This window comes from Myxocyprinus asiaticus, chromosome 13 (assembly GCF_019703515.2).
Source record: "Myxocyprinus asiaticus isolate MX2 ecotype Aquarium Trade chromosome 13, UBuf_Myxa_2, whole genome shotgun sequence".
Lineage (NCBI taxonomy): Eukaryota > Metazoa > Chordata > Actinopteri > Cypriniformes > Catostomidae > Myxocyprinus > Myxocyprinus asiaticus.
Window position 1 is genome coordinate 13,187,872 of NC_059356.1, and position 23,439 is coordinate 13,211,310.

General features: G+C 37.0%; 1 protein-coding gene across 4 annotated transcripts; it reads right to left on the reverse strand.

Moving 5' to 3' along the window:
- Nucleotides 1-6,819: 6,819 nt before the first annotated feature.
- On the reverse strand, nt 6,820-22,766 carry LOC127450659 (peripheral myelin protein 22-like). 4 transcript variants are annotated; one of them, XM_051714931.1, is made up of 6 exons: nt 22,604-22,765; nt 15,312-15,418; nt 12,646-12,735; nt 12,419-12,512; nt 7,798-7,938; nt 6,820-7,650 (listed from the first exon to the last, which is right to left on the reverse strand). In XM_051714931.1, the coding sequence occupies exons 2-6, from the start codon at nt 15,315-15,317 to the stop codon at nt 7,490-7,492; spliced, it is 492 nt and encodes a 163-aa protein (XP_051570891.1). In that variant the 5' UTR covers nt 15,318-15,418; nt 22,604-22,765; the 3' UTR covers nt 6,820-7,489. The 4 variants fall into 4 exon arrangements, with proteins under 4 accessions (XP_051570891.1, XP_051570894.1, XP_051570895.1 ...); XM_051714934.1 differs by lacking the exon at nt 15,312-15,418 and having other exon boundaries at nt 22,604-22,766; XM_051714935.1 differs by lacking the exons at nt 15,312-15,418; nt 22,604-22,765 and adding an exon at nt 22,518-22,580.
- Nucleotides 22,767-23,439: the final 673 nt, after the last annotated feature.

The following is a 23,439-nucleotide window of genomic DNA, read 5'->3' on the forward strand; positions in this document are numbered from 1 at the left end:
ACCTAAAATTTTGTTCTATTTTCTTTTCTTTAGGCAGCATAAACTGTATTACCAAAGCACAAGACAAACACATTTGATAAGAACACACATTTGGAAGCATTTTCTTGGGAACACATGGGAATTTATTAGGCTTATTTATTATTATTATTATTATTATTATTATTATTATCTTTACATTTATAATTGTCTTTACTTCTTAATTTGTTGGCTATTAGTAATTTTTAACTTGTTGTCATTGAGGGATACTTGTGTGATGGCAAATGGGGCCGTTGAAGAGGGTAAATGTTTGGATTTGGGGAGATGGTTATATATAAGATTTTTGATCACTTCATTATTTTAATTGCTTTTTTCATTTTGTTTAAAGTGAAATTTGAATTTAGAAATGTCTTTTGTTTGGGGGCCTGGGTAGCTCAGTGAGTAAAGACGCTGACTACCACCCTTGGAGTCACGAGTTTGAATCCAGGGTGTGCTGAGTGACTCCAGCCTGGTCTCCTAAGCAACCAAATTGGCCTGGTTGCTTGGGAGGGTAGAGTCACATGGGGTAACCTCCTCGTGGTCGCTATAATGTGGTTCTTGCTCTCAGTGGGGCGCGTGGTGAATTTTGCGTTGATGCCGCGGAGAACAGCGTGAAGCCTCCACGTGCACTATGTCTCCGCGGTAACGTGCTCAACAAGTCACGTGATAAGATGCGTGGATTGACGGTCACAGACGCAACTGAGATTCATCCTCCACCACCCAGATTGAGGTGTCGCTACGCCACCACAAACACTTAGAGCGCATTGGGAATTCCAAATTGGGGAGAAAAGGGGAGAGGAAAAAAAAAGAAATGTCTTTTAAGTTTTTTGTTTTTCAATAAATTTATTTTTTAAGCAAAATATTAACTTACCCTCGGCAGGGGGGTTAACGATATAATCGGATATCGCAATATTTTTTAAGGCGATTATACTTCAAATGTTGTTTTACATATCGCCCCGCGCAAAAGGGAAGTTAACTTTTTCATGAACAATTGTCAAATTAAATCATTTTATGGAGACCCGCACAAACACGTGTACTCAATTCCATATTACAACATGTTACCTATTAATTGTTGTATATTTGTTTTCTTTTTGTTTTTTTGAAAATAGTAAATTATTAGTTTGTGCTATGGCTCTTTCGAAAAAAATTAATCAACCAAAAATAACAAAAAATTGGCTCCTTAGTGAAAAAAGATTCCCAACCCCTGTTCTAAAATATGCAAAATAGCAATAATAAAGAATGAAAATGTGTTCCCAACTTTGACTGGTCATGTACAGTACATTGAGTTGGTATATTGGACAGTATGCCTAAGCATTTTTTTGGAGCTCAAAAACAGCAGTTAATTAGGCAATTTTTTTCCATTATTTTCAAAGATGAGTCTGTGGTAGTACCTGTAGAACAGGAAGCTTCTCTAAGCTTTTGAAAGTCATAAAGCTAAAGAATACGGTTGCAAGAAAAATTCCCCAGATCACTCAATTTAGCTGACTGCAGAGGAATGCTTTGTCCCCATTCAGCTTGGCCTATCATACAAACTGAATCGGAAGGTGAAGAGGTCACAGAGAAGAAAAGAACGTGAGGGTCTGCAAGATGGGTTATTTAGTGGCTTTGAAAAAGCCTCTTCTCCACGCTCCTAATGAAATGCATTCCTCACCGGTAGCAGTGTTATTGTCCCACTGTTGGTACCAACGTGTGGGCTCTTAAAAGGGTTATAGCATCCTTTTTTTCCTCAATTGTCTAGAAAGAAGACACAAAATTAATAATAAAAGCAATAAGTTTTGCATCCCTTTTCTTTCCTCACCATCTTTGGACATTCGTGTCTCAGTGCCTTGTAGAGGCTGAAAGTCAATCAGAGAGATTCCTGGGTGTTCAGGAGTTCCTCTGCTCACACCAGTGGTGGTTTAAGTGGTGGGGTCAGAGTTCAAAGGCGTCTCCGGGTTGTGCATCTGCAGTGCCGCGCGACTCTTGTTGCAGCAGCCGTCAAAGCGACCAGCCAGCCGCACCCTAATGTGTATTATCAAGACAAAGCGTGAGGGGAGGGTCTGGATGGGGGCTGGGCTTTGATTTGTCTGAGACTTATGGGTGTGATGAAATCAGGCCTGAATATACTCAGTTTCCCCATTTTCTATATCATTTACCAAGATCTAAATGGAGTGCTTTTGTTCCAGGAGACTGACGCCTAGGATGAAAAGGCGATACACTGAAAGAGGGGCGGTGAGGGGAGGGCTCCCCGGCTGACCGGAGATGCTCTTTTCAGGTTCCCTTCAGCTGATGTGGGCCAATGTGGATCAAAGAGGTGGATCCACAGGAGAAGAAAGAAGAAAGAACAAACTGGGTCCTTCTGGGCCCCATTCCTCTTCAATTCTGTCAGGATGATGAAAAGTGCATGTGACTTCAAGTTGTTAAACTAAAAATTCTGTCATTGTTTAATCACCCTCAAGTTGTTCCAGACATGTTATGACTTACTTTCTTCCATGGAACACAAGAGGAGAACATTTTAAGAAAGATTCTGCTCTTTTCCATACTTTGAAAGTGAATGATGACTGAGGCTGTCAGTTCATAACATTCTGGCTAAAATCTCCTTTTGTTTGTTTTTTTGGGTGAACTAACCTTTAAAAATCTCATGCTCTCATTACCGTCCTGACCAATAAGAGAGCGAGGAACAGTTGTAGTAAAAAAAATCAAGACTATGGAAATATTTGGAATGGAATACTTGCTTACTACATACTTTAGTAAGTTTAGTAAGCTTTAGTTTACTACATTGTTCTCGCATGACCTCATCACATTGCATGTGAGTTACATCCAGTTATCTTAGAAATAAAAAATAATATTTTGCATTTTTAATAAAAATTTGGTTACACTTTACAATAAGGTTCCATTTGTTAAAATTAGTTATGAACTAACAATTAACAAAGCTTTTTCACCCTTTATTAGTCTTAGTTAATGTTAATTTCAACAAATACTAATAACGTTTTAAAATCAGTTAATGCACCAACTAACATGAACTAACCAATGAACAACTGTATTTTTATTAACCAACATTAACAAAGATTAGTAAATTCTGTAAAAAAATATATAAATATATATATATATATTGTTAAAATGCTACATTGTAACCAGGAAGTAATCACGTTTGCATAATCAGTGATGAGCACGATTCAGAGGTTGCATTTTTCCCTCTAACATTAAATTCTTACTCCACTAATGGTTAGGTTTAGGTTTTGGGTTTGGGTTGGGGGTAGAGTTTATAAAATATGCATTCCTCTTCCCTGTATTACAGCCTATACAGCTGAAAACATCATGCTTCACAACTCGCTTTTAGCGCCCCTCCCTGGACATTACACCTGGAAAATGGAGCTCACAGGTGCCCGTACACCCAACAACAGTTACCGCTTTGGCCACTGGGGTAAGTATTTCTAATTTCGGTAAGCACAGGCCGATTTCAGTTAAAGAAAAGTCAACCTTTGTCTCCGATTTCACTGTCAAATCTGTATGTATATGAATACGGAAAATCTGCTTACATACTGATACATCAGATCTAGTAAGAATAGCATGTTAGTATTCTATTCTGAACAAAACCAAAGTCCTCTTCATTTTTAACCCCTCAAATACACCCCACTGATTCCCTAATTAAATTCTCATTGTCCTGTAGTAAATACTGTTCAACTCTCATGACCCGGTGGGTGATAAATAACCTCTAAGAATAACCACGTTTGAAATGCAGCAGAGTTTTCCAGACATTATCAATATGTTATCAGCATTCTCTGCCTTGGTTAAGAACTTCTGATGGTACTTGTTTGGTTAAGGAATAGACAAGCGTGTAAAACAAATTATGCTGTTAGAACGTATTGAATCAAGTCTGAGAGGTGTTTGAATAGTGGAGGGTTGATATAAACATTATGAACACTTGTAGAAGATTATGTCACACAGGCAGGTTTTTGTGTGGGCCGATACATGTATAGATGTTTATCATTAGGACTGACAAGAAATAACATGTTCATTTAGTCATGTTTATTTAAATAATTAAGGGATTTGGAAAGAGATACAGTGGTGGCCAAATGTTTCAGGCAATTACGAGGCAACTGAAACCCCATCAATTTGTTGGCTGACACTTAAACAATGGTTCAGACTGTGTGAATTCCAGCTGTTGAGGTGATATCAGTGTTAAACTACAACTGTTGACATTCTTCAAAAATGTTTACAATATTTCCAGATCTTCATGTTTAGTTGAGTGAATGCAAATTACATTTAGACACCACTGGAGTTTCCAGTACAGCCTATCATGAGGGATTTGAGATAATCCAATAGATCAAAGGCATAGACAGGCCACTTCAAATAATCCAGCAGGCACATGATGTTGGCTTTTGAACATATAATATAATTCTGAAAGAGGATTAGTGTCTCATTCAAAAATTCCCTAAAGTTTAAATAACTTAAGTTTTGTTAAACTAAAATTAATATTGTTGAAGCTGGTTTAATTTAACGGGTTAAATTATTTCATTATTACCTGATGACAACATTTGCTAAGGTGACGAGACGAACTGAATTTCTCATTTAATGTTGTGTGCTGTAGGTTTAACACGTGGACAACCATCAGGCTTTCAAGCGAGTGTCTAGCGCCATCTAGTGGTGAAATCTAAAACAGCTGAGCATGTGAAGGATATGGCCAGCGTTTCATTTAAGGGTGTTTCTTTAACTTCAGCCACTTTTAACACCGTGGACTTATAGAAAGAAACGTCTCGTTAAAACATTGTTCAGCTTCTCGCTGTCTACTAACAATGTATGTACATGCTTGCATCACAAGAGATTTAGCCTATGACATTTTTTTTCTTCTAAAAGTCATGAAAATTCCCACAACAGTGTCATTTCCAGCACATCACAAATTCTTTAATGGAATTCCGTGTTGGAAATGACGCTGAGGAAAATTACATTAACGTTTTGAAAATGGCCGACTCCTTTGTTGACTCTTGGCTAAGGCTAATTTCATTGCTAACCTTTTTATGTAACAAAAATACACACATTTAAAACAATTTTACACGTTTTGCATAAATAGGCAAAATTATAGCTTAGTTGTAAATTACACCTAAATATTCTGCTTACAAGTGATACTTGCATTGATTTCGTTTCTTTTTTAAACATATTTTGCTGTCAGGTCTTAGGCTATCTCGCAAACGCTCTTCACTGATACTTTGGTCAAACTGTTCTAGTTAATAAACAGGCCTACACTAATTTATGAAGTAAAAAAATTATAACTAAAAACAATAACATATTTTTTATTTTCATAAAATGTCATCAAATTGAATTGTGTAATGTTTAACTAAATAAAATTCATAAAACTTAAAATATTTAGGTTTTATATTTTATTTTATTAAAGATTATTCAATTAAATTTGATGGAATTTTGTTATTAAATTGGATTGTGTAAATTTGAGTGTAGTCAGAATTGTTTGGTGTGGTGGAAATGATGCCACACATGTGACAGCCATAATTGTTTTAACATTTATAGAATTCATTGAAAAACTAGGTCTGGGATGAGGCTAAAACAAAAATGTAGAATAAAGTAGCCTATGTAGCAGTAGTTAAAAAAAAAAAAAAAAAAAAAAAAAATTATAAAGGCATGGTAAAAAGTTTCCAAGTCAGTGAATGTGACCATCATTGGCAATATAAAAACAAATAAAAAATAAAAAAATCTAAATTTGTTAGATTTGATAAAAAAAATAAAATAAAATAAACACCTGGAACATGATAGCGCCCAGTGTTGAAGAAAAACTCTTAAATAAGCAATAGTGGCATTAAACCTACTTAGCACTATGCAATATTTTATGTTTTATTACATTATTAGTAATGTATTTATTCTAGTTCAAACTGGCAGCTGCTTTTCTTTTTTCTGCTACCATTTTATTAATTTACCTTTTCTCCACATGCACTGTTCTTCAGACAGATATTCATCTTAAATCATTTTATCAAAAGGTTTAAATGTTAACAGAATGTTATGTTAATCTTATACTGACTGTTAGAATGTTATTTGTGCTTTTTGAATGTTATTGTGTGGAAGCTGTAGTTTTTACATGAAAATGAATCTGGAAAGTAGTAAAAAAAAAATTAAAAAAATGGAATTTGTTTGAAAGCTAGATTAGTAATAGGTGTGGACCACCATTATTTCAACAATGGTTAAAATGAATCATTAATCACAACAAACATCATTTCAGAGTTATTTCAAGTTCAACAATGGGTCCTGGATGCATGTTTTTACAAACCATGAAAATGAAGCTATTTTCAAGTACTTTCAAAAACAGGGTTTCATGCAGATGTTTTCTGCTGAAATTCTTAGATTTCACAATGTAGTTTAGTTTTTCTTTTAGACTGAAACATTTTATTGTTACAAATAATTATACGTTCTAGTTTTTTAGGCATTTTGGTTTAAAAACCTTTAGGCAGAGAGCTTTTATTCTAATTATAAACACTGACTCAGCATTACTTGTTAGCTTTCTTTTTGACTTTTCTGATTTGTATTGCTCTAAGGATCCTCAGAGATGACTCGCAGGTCATACATGAAAAGTCATCTCTTAGTCACATCTGTGTTTCTCCTCCACTCACAGAAAGCCAGTACAATGACTTCACTCCCTGTTTCTTTTGGGAGGGTGTTGCTTCACTTTTTAGATCATCTCTGACTGGAAACCAAAACAAGAATAATAATCTACCACTTCAAAATAACAGAAAAGTTTGAATTACAAAGTGACTACTTACTAGTAATTCTGTGTACATTGCATACTTGCTTTAGTGTTCCTATTAAGTATTGAAATTGACACAACGAAAAAAATAATATATTTAGTTTTTCTTCAAACAAACAATAATACAGAAAAAGTATGTCCCATAAAGTAATATAATCACAGGTAAAATACACACTGTAAAATGTTTTTACACAGAATTTGAGCCTATAGGTATTTCTAGCAATGAAATTCAGTGATGGTAAATACATAGCACCATTTACATGAATTCAAAGGCAACACAACAAAACTCTTTGTTTAATTATATGGCTATAAGAAAACATTTCAAGTCAACATCAACAAGTTCCCTTTGAGAATACACTATATTATGACATTTTAAAAAATGTGATAACTGTAAAGGGTTATGATACAATAAAAATAAAATAAAATAAAAGATTGATATGTTTCCTATATCTCTCCACCTTCAGTAAAATCTTAAAAAGTCAGGGCCTGTATTGACATGTCATAGCATTACTATTTACAAAAAAAAAAAAAAAAAGCTATGTAAAAGTGATATAAATAGGCTCACCAGCCAAAGACACCCATTAGTGTCATGCACACTGTCTTCGCTGTACTGAGTCTTCATGAATTCTCACTTTCTTTGATCACATTGGTCTAAATAGTCAGGCCTGGAGGAGATGGCCATTTGGTCTGAGTCTGTAGGCTGAGTTAACGTTCTCAATTCCAGAAAAATCCCTGAAGGATATACTTTCATTCTTTCTTCCTCAGGATAATGTAAATGAAGCCACTGATGAGTGTCAGAGGAAAGGCCAGCCAGGCCAGCACGAAGGCGTATCCATAAGTTTCACTTTCATTTTTCCACCCTGGACTCATCACCGTGTAGATGATGGCCCCGCTCATCACAAACAGACCTGCAGGAGACAGAAAGAAAGAGAAAGAGAGAGAGAGAGAGAGAGAGAGAGAGAGAGAGAGAGAAAGGGAATTAATTAAAACATGTAACCTTTTTCAGAGGAAACTGGTGAGATGGGATCTAATGGATCAGCCAAAGCAACACTCACTGGCGAGGACCTGGAAGGCAGCCGTGAAAAAGAAGCGACCTCCCTTTACAAGGGTGAAGAGTTGGCAGAGGAAGAAGATGAAGGAGATGAGGCAGAAGATGGTGGCAAGGACCATGAGAGCCTGCACTGCTTGCAGCCAATCTGACAGACACAGAAACAGAGACAGATAAACATTTGACATCTTATACTTAAATTCTAATACTTTTGTTAATATTACTCCTTTTCTACCTATTTACAGCTACTTTTATGCAATTTATTGCAATCTAAAACATTTGTGATTGTGTCGTCACTTTTTAGGCAAATGAAACAAAAAATAGTCTTGTTTTTATCACTGTCTAGTTGGCGATCAATTAGCTTGATTGACGTGTCAGTGCTGAAGCATGTAGCTAACAATTTCATCATGGCAGATAGGGTGGGGTCAACTTTAACAGCGTTACAACCAACCCATTCATGTGTTAAAACCTGCAATGACAAAATTTATAAAAGAGATTCCATAAATTGTCTATTTTAGTTAAAGTGAATCTAAATAAATGCTGATTAAGCCTTACTATAAGAGGTCGACCGAAATATCGGTTTTACTGATTAATCAGTGCCAATAATTGCTTTTTGGAACTAAAATCGGTTATCTGCAAAAATGACGCCTGTAGTTACAGTTTTTTCTTTTTAATTCCTCAGTGTTCCTCTGAGGCAAAAACCCATAGGGTACAAAAGGCTTAATTTGGTGAATATTTACATATAGAGCATTGTAACAGAGCCAAGACTCTGTCACCATCACTGTTTATGGACTAATTCGTGACTATTAATGCTAAACATTTTAAAAAGTCACTTGACACAAAATGACAACTGACTATAGATGGCTGATGATCTACTATTGATGAATGATGATCTACTGTATATTAAATACTGCTCATTCAGTATTTATTAGCCCATTTGACAAATTTGACTTTATAGTGTTTCTGTTGTAATGCATTGTATATGATTGGTAGAGTACATGTTTTGTTTCCCTTATCTGTTTGTGTGTGCTGAAAGCACATGAATTTCAAAATAAGAGTCTCCAGTGTAATTTGGGCTTGTTTATAATTTAAAGTCTCATGCTATGCACCAAATCTTAATTTTTTTCTGGTTATTATTGGGATTTTGGTTGCACAACAAACAGGCATATGAGATTATACTCATTTTGTCAAACTGTGTTAACGTTTAATACATAGATTTTTTTCCACCACATTAGTTATTGTAACAGCAAAATCCACTATCATTCGACCTTTAATTACTAATATATATATATATATATATATATATATATATATATATATATATATATATATATATATACACACACACACACACACACACACGCACACACACACCGATCAGCCACAACATTAAAACCACCTGCCTAATATTGTGTAGGTCCCCTTCGTGCCGCCAAAACAGCGCCAACCCGCATCTCAGAATAGCATTCTGAGATTATATTCTTCTCACCACAATTGTACAGAGCAGTTATCTGAGTTACTGTAGACTTTGTCAGTTTGATCCAGTCTCGCCATTCTCTGTTGACCTCTCTCATCAACAAGGCATTTCCATCCACAGAACTGCCGCTCTCTGGATGTTTTTTGTTTTTGGCACCATTCTGAGTAAATTCTAGAGACTGTTGTCTGTGAAAATCCCAGAAGATCAGCAGTTACAGAAATACTCAAACCAGCCTGTCTGGCACCAACAGTCATGCCAAGGTCCAAATCACTGAGATCACATTTTTTCACCATTCTGACGGTTGATGTGAACATTAGCTGAAGCTCCTGACCCGTATCTGCATGATTTTATGCACAGCACTGCTGCCACATGATTGAATGATTAGATAATCGCATTGATGATTGTTGGTGCCAGATGGGCTGGTTTGAGTATTTCTTTAACTGTTGATCTCCTGGGATTTTCATACACAACAATCTGTAGAATTTACTCAGCATGATGCCAAAAACAAAAAACATCTAGTGAGCAGCAGTTCTGTGGACAGAAATGCCTTGTTGATGGGAGAGGTCAACAGAAAATGGCCAGACTGGTTTGAACTGACAAAGTCTACGGTAACTCAGATAACCACACTGTACAGCTGTGGTGAGAAAAATAGCATCTCAGAATGCTATTCTGAGATGTGGGTTGGCGCTGTTTTGGCAGCACGAGGGGGACCTACACAATATTAGGCTGGTGGTTTTAATGTTGTGGCTGATTTTTGTGTATATATATATATATATATATATATATATATATATATATATATATATATATATATATATATATATATACACAGTTGTGCTCAAAAGTTTGCATACCCTGGCAGAAATTGTGAAATTTTGGCATTGATTTTGAAAATATGACTGATCATGCAAAAAAAACTGTCTTTTATTTAAGGATAGTGATCATACGAAGCCATTTATCATCACATAGTTGTTTGGCTCCTTTTTAAATCATAATGATAACAGAAATCACCCAAGTGGCCCTGATCAAAAGTTTACATACCCTTGAATGTTTGGCCTTGTTACAGACACACAAGGTGACACACACAGGTTTAAATGGCAATTAAAGGTTAATTTTCCACACCTGTGGCTTTTTAAATTGCAATTAGTGTCTGTGTATAAATTGTCAATGAGTTTGTTAGCTCTCACGTGGATGCACTGAGCAGGCTAGATACTGAGCCATGGTGAGCAGAAAAGAACTGTCAAAAGACCTGCGTAACAAGGTAATGGAACTTTATAAAGATGGAAAAGGATATAAAAAGATATCCAAAGCCTTGAAAATGAAGTGGAAAATTCGGGGATCTCTTGATGCCAAGCCAAGGTCAAGTAGACCAAGAAAGATTTCCGCCACAACTACCAGAAGAATTGTTCGGGAAACAAAGAAAAACCCACAGGTAACCTCAGGAGAAATACAGGCTGCTCTGGAAAAAGACGGTGTGATTGTTTCAAGGAGCACAATACGACGATACTTGAACAAAAATGAGCTGCATGGTCGAGTTGCCAGAAAGAAGCCAATGCCACAAAAAAGCCCGGTTACAATATGCTCGACAACAACTTGACACGCCTCACAGCTTCTGGCACATTGTAATTTGGAGTGACGAGACCAAAATAGAGCTTTATGGTCACAAACATAAGCGCTATGTTTGGAGAGGGGTCAACAAGTATTGTGCTCTTTGAAACAGCCACACCGTCTTTTTCCAGAGCAGCCTGTATTTCTCCTGGGGTTACCTGTGGGTTTTTCTTTGTATCCTGAACAATTCTTCTGGAAGTTGTGGCTGAAATCTTTCTTGGTCTACCTGACCTTGGCTTGGTATCAAGAGATCCCTGAATTTTCCACTTCTTAATAAGTGATTGAACAGTACTGACTGGCATTTTCAAGGCTTTGGATATCTTTTTATATCCTTTTCCATCTTTATAAAGTTCCATTACCTTGTTACGCAGGTCTTTTGACAGTTCTTTTCTGCTCCCCATGGCTCAGTATCTAGCCTGCTCAGTGCATCCACGTGAGAGCTAACAAACACATTGACTATTTATACAAAGACACTAATTGCAATTTTAAAAGCCACAGGTGTGAGAAATTAACCTTTAATTGCCATTTAAACCTGTGTGTGTCACCTTGTGTGTCTGTAACAAGGCCAAACATTCAAGGGTATGTAAACTTTTGATCAGGGCCATTTGGGTGATTTCTGTTATCATTATGATTTAAAAAGGAGCCAAACAAATATGTGATGATAAATGACTTCATATGATCACTATCCTTAAATAAAAGACAGTTTGTTTTTTTTGCATGAACAGTCATATTTTCAAAATCAATGCCAAAATTTCACAATTTCTGCCAGGGTATGCAAACTTTTGAGCACAACTGTATATATATGTACACACACACAAAATTTGCTATTCTGGATTGTGTTCAATGTGAGCAACTCCTGTGAGCAGTGTTGGTGTTGCAAACAATGGGCACACAAAGGATACACTAATGGCAGTGCAATGATTATATATCACAAATATTTTATTGAATCATTAAACTGTTATACTCTCTCCATTTTATGTTGTTTTCATGTTGGACAAAGCAATTCATTCCTATTCTCAGCAATTGTTTAATCTCTTGTTTATCCTTTTTGCCAACCCAAGCATATAAAAAAAAAAATTACAGGTGTTTTTCATGAAAATCATGCACAACATTAATGCACAAAATCACGCCCGGTGTTATTTGTAACATTTCTCTTGCTTCCTTTTATTTCGAATTATTTAGATCTTTACATCGTGGAAATATTTATTTAATAGACAAATGTACCTCTTTTGTGCCAGAAAATTGATAGATAAGATTATTCTTAGATTTACCCAAAAAGGTGAAAAATTTTACAACTGACCCTGGTCTCCCCTACTGCTGCTGCTGCTGCAAATTTGACAGATAAACTTTAACTGAAGATGTACACCCGGTCAGTATGATAGGCTGATTTTACAGTCAAAGTAAAAATATTATTATTTTTCCCAAAATATATTCAAAATGTCCAAATATTCATGACACTAATCATAAAAAATACAATAAAAATCATTAACGGTAATAGATTATGCATTAAAATTACATTTTCATAGAGTTTAATTTATCTTACCAGCATCAGCAGTCCCAAGGCATCGATAGCCTCCATTGGTATGTGTGCAGTCATACCAGAGGTCATAACTTCTGTCTCCGTGTGTTCTCCAGGCCTGTTTTTTTTTTTTTTTCAGACACACCCATATGATTACAATTACATATGAAACAAATTCCAGCTCAAACACAGTTACCAAAAGACTCTAATTAAGAAATTGAGAAAACAGGAGCCCCTAAAATGATACTTACATTTGCACATGTGGAAATGAAGAGAATAATAAGATCTGTCAGATGCAAGACTACCGTTCCAAACAGAATGGCCAGCATGGTGGGGTCCGCCTGAAACAAAAGAGAAAGTAATCACGGCTCCTCCTGCGCCCATTCATACACCTGGTGGCTTCACAAAGACCAGTGTTTACAATTCACACTCTGACCGCCAGATGTCGCTGCGCACAAACTTATCTCAACTCAAGTTCTCCTTGCTTTCAGTTTCTTATTTCGGCAGAATGTTCCATTTTTATTTAAATCATCAGTTTGTGAATACATTACATTAATAGTTGCACTAAGAATATTACAACGATTGTAAAGCAGTCGGTGTTTATCAGAGCAACATAAGCTATAACCCAATATGCTTGTATAATACAAAACGAGTCAGTTGTCCTAATGAAAAAAAGAAAAGGAGGGAAGAACTTTCCTACGCAGAGTTGTTTTGATTCAGACCCGTTATTGCGCTGAACTCTGCCAGCGACTGTGACGTCACAGCAAAGAAAACTGATAATGCGCGAAAATCTTGTTTAAATATAAAAAACAGAATATTTCAATAAGAATATTAAAGCTCTTTTAAAGCTAGTCATATTAGCAATAACATCTTAATAAACGACATAATAAACTGTATACAAAATAATAATAACATAAGAAAAACGAAAAATTTCGGGAACAAATTGTGGAAAAAGCAGCAAACGATGTGCAAAAAGACGATGAGAATTATCCAGGTGGAAAATTATAGTAAACTGAAATGTGGCTCTGAATCTCCTGAAATGACGTACAAATAATCCATCAATGAACCCAAATAAAAACAAAACTTTAGTAGTGCTCCAACTTACAGGTAGGAGAGAGGGAGAAAAATCCTTGAAAAAGAAAGAAAACACTGGGTTGCTTTACAATGAGATCCCACTATAGATTCTCAAAGCACGAGTCTGTATTCCAGATGTAGAACCACAGCACTATTTGCGTTTTTTCTTTTCCCTTTCTTTTTTCAGAAACGTGAGAACGCCGCCCTGGAGCGTCACTACGTCACACCTTTCGCTCTCTTCTCCCACAACAAGTTAAACTTATCTCTTTGGGAGTTTAGATAGAACATGAAAAATAGTTTTTTTATACGCAACAATGTCAGATGTATTTATCCACGTGCTTAAAACAAGATTTGACCGTTTTTCGACTTATAAGACTGAGGGAAAAGTTTGACCCATAACAACCCACAAACATGCACATTGGTTATATAAGGGTAAGCATGCACGTATACACAAAATTATGCAGTTTGTTTCCAATATGTATGCTGTACAGAGCTGTTGAGCTTCGCACACTTCCAGTGAGGTCAGCTGTGTCCATTTTGACACACTGCTAGCCTATTTAGTGGTACTGGGCGTGCCTGTGTGTGTATCAGTGTGTGTGTGACTGCGAGTGTGTGTGTATCAGTATGCATGTATGTTTGCGACTGCGAGTGTGTGTATCAGGTGTGTGTGTGTGTGTGTGTGTGTGTGTGTGTGCAGAGCTCCACAGGCCCCTCCCAGTGGCCCCACGGTATGCCCAGAATGTTGGCATGTGTCTATTTACCCCTGCATCTGGAGTACATTGCAAATAAATGTTAAACACCCCCAAACCCATCACAGTTGCTCTGAAGTCTACTCAAAATGCAAACACAACTTTTATTCCAATAATCTTTTCGCACCATCTGCGTTTCTGCTCATAACTCTTCACAAATGCTTGACCCTCTCAACACTGGACTTTTAAGCACTGTTTTGGTGCAGTCGCCATGACCATAAGCACTCTTTTCTCTGCCACACCCTCCTCAGGAGTCCCATGACAGCAGCTGTGTTTGTAAATACAGTGAGGGAGGCGTTCCATGTGCCAGCCCTATTTTGCTGTGCTCTGCACTGGGTTTGAGCATTGGGCAGCGTTTCTGTGGGTTGGCTCAGCTTTAGGGCTCCATATTTTGTGAGATGGATGGATTATGGGTCAGAGTAACTGGCTAGCAGTGGCAGGGCGATATGTTTACCCTGATCTCTCTGTTTGGTGGAGGTCATAGGGAGGGCCATAAATACACATCCTTGAGTTACTTGCAGTCCATTTACTCTGCTGTCTGACATGATGCTGGCAGTGGACCATTAAGAATGCACTCTGTACTCTGTAGCTTTTTAGACTTGGTGCTTAGTGATGGATCTAATGATCTAATTTGAGTTTTAAAAGCTACCTGAGTGTGGCTTCAAGAGAGCAATCATACATCATATACTTTATTTTTGTTGTTTCTTTAATTCTTTTTATTTTCTTGTATACTGGTATTTACTAATTTCTTTATATTAATTTTATATATTCAATTTTACTTATTACTTTTCTTTTTCTATATTGTTTCTTACTCTTGCTACATTTTGATATTTCTGTTTAATCTTATGTTGTGTGCTGTATTGTCTTCACAAGTTAGAGATAAGGAGCTGTCTCCATTTTAAGGTCTCCAATGTCACTGGGTGATGTTATGAAACAGTAAATTTGGATATCTTCCAACAGAAAAAGGTCTAGTAAAGAGACTGGATCTGACATTTCTGGCATTGTTTGCAGTAGGTCTGAAATTAGTGATGTTTTCATTGACTGTTAAAGGAATTGTTCACCCAAAAATTATAATTCTCCCATCATTTACTCACCCTCATGCCATTTCAAACTTGTATGACTTTCTTTTTTTGTGCTGAACAAATGAAGATATTTTCATAGATGTATAATGTCCATACAATATGTAGACGGTTATTCATTCCTATCAAAGATGGAAAAGACTTGCATCAGTAATTAATCAGTCAGTACACAAGTACCAAGACAGAATGATCAAATAACTCGATAGATTAGGTATATAAATAGTAGGGTTTCTTTCCTGTGAAGTTTAATCATGTCCCATATTTGCTCCCATTATACACAGAATTAACACTGAATGATGCATCATCAATTTAATGGGACTGTTTGTAATATAGCTTGACAGAAAGAGCCACAGGCCAAATGATTTCATCTTATTAAAAACATCTATTTACTGTAAGAAAATTCAATATTCTAACTGAAACATTTCCTTGTGTTGATGCAGTCAATGATGCCAAAGTGGCTCACGATTGAGATGAGAGTGTATGGTTTAAATCAACAGGCTATGTTTGAGTCAGAGAACTCTTGGTCTGTCTTCAATTAGTCAATTGGTCTTGACCACTAATGAATCAGAATGGATTGTCACAGTGTCATGGCATGTATTTAATGGACAATCAGCTGTTTCTCAACATCACAACAAAGTACCGCATGGTTAAAATGAATGTATGAGAAATAAACTTTGACTAGCCACTGTCAATTGAAGTGATGTAACAATACTTTGCGTTCTCTTCAAGCATGGTAACAGAGTGTGCTTTTTTTTGTTTGCTGGAAACCACTTGGCTTGAGTGTTAGATTACATCAAGTTCTGCACCACATCAATCAGCCCAATAATGACGGACAAGTTATGTGTTCATATTCCTCTAATCTCAAATGTGCTTTGCAGTGTTTACATTTTATCACATGCCAAAAGCCCAATGTTGAACACTTTGATGTCTCAAACCATATGGCTCTTTCAACAAATAGGCTACAAAACAGGGCCTGAAACTCTTCAAAATTATTATTTTTTTTTTCTTTTTCAACAAATAGTTAGGGAAAGGAAGTACTTAACCTTCAGAAAATGTTGAACTTAAACCTTAGGAGGTCAGACTAAATGCTGTATATGAGCTGTTTATTTTCTATTAGGTTAAAACAGTAACCCTGTTACTAAAATGTGGTACATTAAATGTGGGTCTTAATATACTGTAGTTTAAAATCTTGATTTCTGTAACTCTGCAATTAAGAATAAATTAAAATTAAACATATTTAGACAATAAACCTTAAATAAACATCAAAATTACATATAATTTATATATTTAAAAAAACATCCTACTGCAGAATGGGTAAAAGAGTTTTACGTAACAGGGTTGCAGATTTTGCCATAATTAAGTTGTCACTCAGTAGGTGCTAGCTAGTTTGGAAAAAAATGGTAGTTAGTAGTTACTGATAAACTAATATTTCCCATAAATTAAAGATACATTTTTGTTTGATAATTGTGTCTTTCAAAAACTTGGGTAACAGAGTTGATGGTTGAGCTTGACAACTACAGTATAGGTAATATTCGAGAAAATTTAATGAGATTATTTACTTGCTTTCCCGCCATGACAGCTAAACATTACGTTTTTGGTATTTTAATTATTTTAATTTTTTTACTACAGCTCATTGAAAATTACTTAAATTGATTATTTCAAAATTATGACATTGTTGTAAGATTATGAGTGTTAGATTGTTACAGTCGAAAATATCAGTACCTCTGAGGTGGAACTGGCCAGGTGTCCCAAGCTATACGAAAAGTAATGGGACACCAACAGTGTTGGGTGAGTTACTCAAAAAAGTGATTCATTACAGATTAAAAATTAAGTCTCTCAAAATGTAATCAGATTATTTTACTGATAACGTTGTAGAAAAAGTATTCACATTACTTATGACTTTACTTTTAAGTTACTTTCTAAAACACTGACCCAGAAGAGTTTTTCCGCTCAATGTTGAATGTCTATATTATAATGTTTATACAGCTGCCACAGAAATGCATATAGACGTACATATGAACATAATTCATGTTTTAAATGTATTCTAAATTAATAACATTATTTAGAAATATGTGAAACCCAAGTAATGTACTTGAAAGTAATTAACTTATCTGAAAGTCAGTAACAGTAATCTGATTACAATAATATAAAAAGTAATGTATTACACTACTTTTGACTACTTTTAAAACGTTAGATTACAGTAACTAATTACTTTGTAATCAGTTAAACCCAACACAGGACACCAATGTGTACCGTATTCGTGGAATGTGTCAAATGTTAAATGAGTGAATTATTTCCTAAGTAGTTTTGTTATTTGTGGCTGGCATTCCTCATGCGTGAGCTGTCCTGGTGAGTTAGCTCCTAGGGCTCTCTGAGATCGGTCTGACTCAAGAGGGCACCTCACAGCACGCCACGCCACATAGGAAAAGTTTGACAGAAATCAGGGAGGTTTCATTATTAGTTTTGGATGCAGATCGACCTTGGGAATTTCACATGTGTCTGGAGAGAGGGCAGAGCCACCATCATGCTGGAGTGAAGCCTGTGGAATATGGAGCAAATGGAAGTCACTGACTCGCGCCGGAGACAGTAAAAGGAAGAAAAAAAAAGCTTCTCGGGTGTGGCTCAAATTGAGTATTATGTCACCAGAGTACTCTGCTTCAAATCTGAGGGAGTACACCCTGAACAGATGAGGCTAACATATTGAAATGCAAAGGGTGGAGGAGAGGACCATTAATTCACATATGTCACTAAGTTGAAATCAACAAATCGTGCTGTGGGTTTGTCGAGAACTTTGGCCGCTGAAGAGAAGAAGGTGCCGTAGCTCTAAAATCTTTCAGCAACTTCCCTTTTCCCCTTAATTTCCCATACAACAAGATAAAAATATGATAAATGTTGTTGGTCCTCCACCAGGTTTTGCAGAACATGTCCCTTTTTGGTTATTTGTAGCTTAGACAAAAGTTCACAGCTGTATTGTGGCATTATGAAAGATAAGGTTTTGTCTGTTGTGGGAGGGCTACAATTATGGTTGCTGTTTTTACTTTCCCATTCTCTCAGACCGCCGTCCAAGATTTTCATGGTTCCTACACGAGTTGCTCTGTTGTGAGGGGCTCGGCTCTGAGAACTGGGCTGAATGTTTACGTTTCGCTCAATGACTATCAGATATCAGGCTAGGGGGCCATGAGTCAGCCTGAATGAAAGTAATGGCACATTTACCATGGCGGTGCTTAAACACCCATGCTAGTGTCATATTTAGATCCAGCAATGCATATTTCACTGAGGCCAGATGTTGTTTCAGAAAAATATGATCTCTAAAGCCTGAGCCAAGTGTGAGTCAATACTCAAAGAGTGCTTCCAGAGGCAAATTGTATTGTTTAGAAGTTGCATTTTCATAGCTTGGGAGACATAATAGATTTCTCAGTTATGCTTCACTAAAGTATCAACTTTGTCTCAGATGTTTCTCTTAAATTCCCCTAGGACATCGCCCATGCTGCTGGGGCTGGTGTTTAGAGGAGCATTTATATATGAGATGCACGCTGACAACACTTCATGTAAAACTAATGTGACATTAAAATTTGTTATCTATGACAATATGCCTCATTCTAAGAATAAAATCCACATGAAAGCTGGATCATTGCTACACAACAATAAAGGATGCATATCACTCTGTCCCTCGAGCAGATTTGGGACTCTCCGATCACTGTCTGGTTTATCTTCTTCCTATCTACAGGCAGAAACTAAAATCAGCTAAACCTGTAGTAAAGACTAAAAAGATGGACCAATGAAGCAGAGCTGGAACTACAAGTCTGCTTTGGCTGCACTAATTAGAGTGTTTTTGAAACTGCAGCCACAGACCTGGACGAGTTCACAGATACTGTGACATCATATATCAGTTTCTGTGAGGACATGTGCATTCCTACTAGGACTTATTTAACATACAACAAAGACAAACAATGGTTTACAGCAAAACTCAGGCAGCTTCGTCAGGCCAAAGAGGATGCTTACAGAAGTGGGGATAAAATCTTGTACAATCAGGCCAAATACAGACTGACAAAGGAGATTAGAGTGGCTAAAAGAAGCTATTCTGAAAAGCTGAAAAACCAGTTTCCAGTTTCTATAGACCCTGCATCAGTGTGGAGAGGCCTGAAAGGCTTTACCAACTACAAGATATCATCCCCCAACAATGTAGGGAATCAACATCTGGCTAATGACCTGAATGTGTTTTACTGTAGATTTGAAAAGCCCAGTCTCACACCCCACACCCGCTCTGACTTTCACAGCACACAAACATTTACACCTCCTGCCACCACCCTCTTCCCCTCTCCTGCTACTCAACATGCACTTAAGATCTGTGAAGATGATGTGTGCCGGGTCTTCTGGAAACAGAAGACAAGAAAAGCACAGGGCCCAGATGCTGTTTCACCCATTTGTCTAAAATCCTGTGCTGACCAGCTGGCCCCCATCTTCAACAGATCACTGGAGCAGTGTGAAGTTTCCTGCTGCTTCAAATGCTCCACAGTCATCCCCGTCCCAAAGAAACCCAAGATCAAAGGACTTAATGACTTCAGACCAGTCGCTCTGACATCTGTGGTCATGAAGTCACTGAGAGACTGGTGTTGGCCCATCTGAAGGACATCACAGTGAATCCTTTTTAGATCACCTTCAATTTGCTTATAGATCAAACAGGTCTGTGGATAATGCAGTCAGTAATGGACTGCATTACATACTTCAACATCTAGACAGACCAGGGACTTATGGAAGGATACTATTTGTTGACTTCAGTTCGGCTTTTAACACCATCAACCCCGCTCTCCTATGGACTAAATTAACCCAGCTCTCTGTTCCCGGCTCTATCTGTCAGTGGACCACCAGCTTTCTGACAGACAGGCAGCAGCTAGTGAGAATGGGGAAATTCACCTACAGCACATGTACAGTCAGCACTGGTGCCCCCCAGGGATGTGTTCTCTCCCCACTACTCTTCTCCCTGTACACCAATGACTGCATCGCCAAGGACCCCTCTGTTAAGCTCCTGAAGTTCGCAGATGACACTACAGTCATCGGCCTCATCCAAGATGACGATAAGTCCCCATACAGAAGGGAGGTTGAACAGCTGGCCGTCTGGTGCAGTCAAAACAAACTGGAGCTGAACACGCTTAAAACAGTGGAGATGATAGTGGACTTTAGGAGGAACACCCCAACATTAACCCCGCTCACCATTCTGTGTACTACCATCTCACAGGACCTAAAGTGGGAGACCCACATTGACTCAGTTGAGGAAGTTCAACCTGCCACAGGCGCTGCTGATACAGTTCAACTCAGCAATCATTGAGTCTGTCCTCTGCACTGCTATAACTGTCTGGTTTGATAAAAGCTACCAAGTCAGACATCAGAAGACTTCAAAGGATAGTTCGGACTGTTGAAAGGATTATTGGTGCGGCCCTACCCACCCTGCTAGAATTGTACACATCCAGAGTGACGAAAAGGGCTGGTAAAATCACTATTGACCCTATTCACCCAGCACACTTCCTCTTCGAACTGTTGCCCTCTGGTCAGCACTACAGAGCACCAGAACTGCCAGGCACAGGAACAGTTTTTCCTTCAGGCCATCCACCTCATGAACAGTTAAAACTGCCCCCAAATACTTTCCTTTGGTCAGTACAACCATGTGCAATATTCAGTCCATCCATTCCTACTTATACCCATATTTCATTTATATTCTTTAACATATCCTACCTCTTCTTCAATACATTACATCATCTGCATATAACTGTATATCTGTATATAAAATATTCTAACAACATTATTGTGCTATTGTATATTTCTCTTACATATATTGTATTTTTTATTATTTTTATGTCACTATATGTATATACGTTTAAATATATATGTTTGTATGTATGTATGTATGTATGTATGTATATATGTTGCATTCTTTTGCACTGCAAGCTTCTGTCACCATGACAAATTACTTGTGTGTGTAAGCATAACTGGCAATAAAGCTCATTCTGATTCTGATTCAATGATGATTTAAAGTAATATATATGCAGTAGATCATGTGTAATTTATCATATTTACATTCTGCATTCATGGCGCAAGTGCTAATGCTAACATTGTATATGTGGTCATATAATGCACCAGTTACTCTCTGTTATTGATGCTTATGATGAATTTTGTGAATAGAATCCATGTAAGATCATAAGTTTATATATATATATATATATATATATATATATATATATATATATATATATATATATATATATATATATATATATATATTTTTTTTTTTTAAAGAAAGACATCAATACTAGTGCAAAGATGGGTGTATAAAAGGGTGGCAACTCTGCACTCCAGTGTGTTCATGTTGACTGATCTCGATTGAGTGAAGAAAGCTACCAGAAAAATATGTTGCCATCAAAGTAGGTGGAGCACCGGGTAAAACCCACCTATCACTTGGCCAATGGCAATAAGTAGGTTTTCTAACAGCCGACACAAAATTTTCCTGAAAGTTCATGCTGCCAAGCTGTTTCAAAACACCGCTATTATTGCAAAAACACCTTTTCGGCCAGATTTTGTTAGAAATGACGTCCCATTCTTTTTTGGTGGCATTCATGTTGTTGCAACTGAAGGAAAGTGTAAATAATGTTAGAAATTCACAGAGATGTAAAGTTTTTAATTTTGTGCCGGTTGTTTGTCGAACGGTTGAGAACCTTTACAAAAATCGAGTGTTATGGTAAACTTGCCGCAAATTCGCCACACGTTATTTTCACAAGCAAATGTGCTTTGAGGCAAACCCTTCATTGTCACCAAAGGTTTGCTGCAGGTTCACCACTACCACTGAAGAGCTGATAACTTCTGGCAAACATTAGCAACGAATCACAAGCTCATTTGCATCTGAAAATAATGAGTGGGAAATTTAAGGGAAGTTTGCCAGAACTTTAGATTTTTTTGTAAGGGAAGCTAGATAGCTGACTTGTTTTGTTTTGTGTGCTAAAATGACACAAATGGTCAACCAGAAAACGTCATTGTCACTTTCTCAGCTGATGTCCTTTCATCAAATATTCAATTACACACTGTGTCATGTATAGACCACTTCAAGGTTGCAAGCAATAACAAAAGGAATTAGAATGCTACTGACCCTGAAGCATTTCCAGCATAATTTACGGGATCCTTTAAATAAGGCTATGAGTTAACATATTTTCTCAAAGAACATCAAACATTTACCTGAATTGACTCATCCAGATGTGTTGTTGATACTGAGCATCTACGCCAAAGAGGCTATGAAACTGTGACATAGTTTAGATACTCACAATTATTTAGTCAGCATAAAGATCAGGAATATTGGATCGCTCCTAGTATAATCAGTGAAGCTGTTCAATGAAGCTGTCTTCATTACTTTTCTTGTCTCTTTCTTCTGTGCTAGCTTCTATAACACTCTAGCTCAGTGGCGTGCACAGACCTTAGCAGAAGCAGGGGCGAATGGACATGGACAGAGTGTGAGGAGATATCTGCTGTCAATAGTTGTTGGGGGGGGGGGGGGGGGGGGTGGTTGCTGCAATAGTTGTTGAGCAGGAGGGAGGGGGGGTTCTGCTGTTGTAAAGACACCTCCGATTAAATCTCCGCCCTCTTAAAGGCACCTCCGCTTAAAAGGGTACCTTTACATTTGTGAACGAATGGGGCTGAGAACCTTATTCCATACTGCATATTGTTTTGATTTTTGTGTGACAGATTGCTTATGTTCCTCATTTGTAAGTGATTTTGGATAAAAGCATATGCTAAATGACTAAATGTAATTATAATTATTTATAATTAAATAATTTTTAATTATAATTATATTTATTTATCACACAATATACATTTGCACATATACAGTGAAATTATTTTTTTTCACATATCCCAGCTAAGCTGGGGTCAGAGTGCAGGGTCATAGTATGTAATAGTAATATGTAATAGTAAGCTGACTTGCACAGCTTTATTCATTATAATGGCAGTGGTCACTTTTAGTGCTCTACTTGGCATAAATTGTGTTCACCTACCAGAGATAAGACATGTGCTACAGTTATTTAATGCTGCACAAACCTGAGAAGCAGGAGATTTTAGCAAAAGTCTCAATTTGATCTCCATGCACTCTCCTCAGGAGCAACAT

What these genes read in the sequence shown, in the direction of transcription:
- LOC127450659 (XM_051714931.1), bottom strand. An exon ending in CCTTGGGACTGCTGATGCTG is followed by an intron (nt 7,939 to 12,418) that starts GTAAGATAAATT and finishes TGTGTCTGTCAG; the next exon opens with ATTGGCTGCAAGCAGTGCAG. An exon ending in TGCCTTCCAGGTCCTCGCCA is followed by an intron (nt 7,651 to 7,797) that starts GTGAGTGTTGCT and finishes TGTCTCCTGCAG; the next exon opens with GTCTGTTTGTGATGAGCGGG.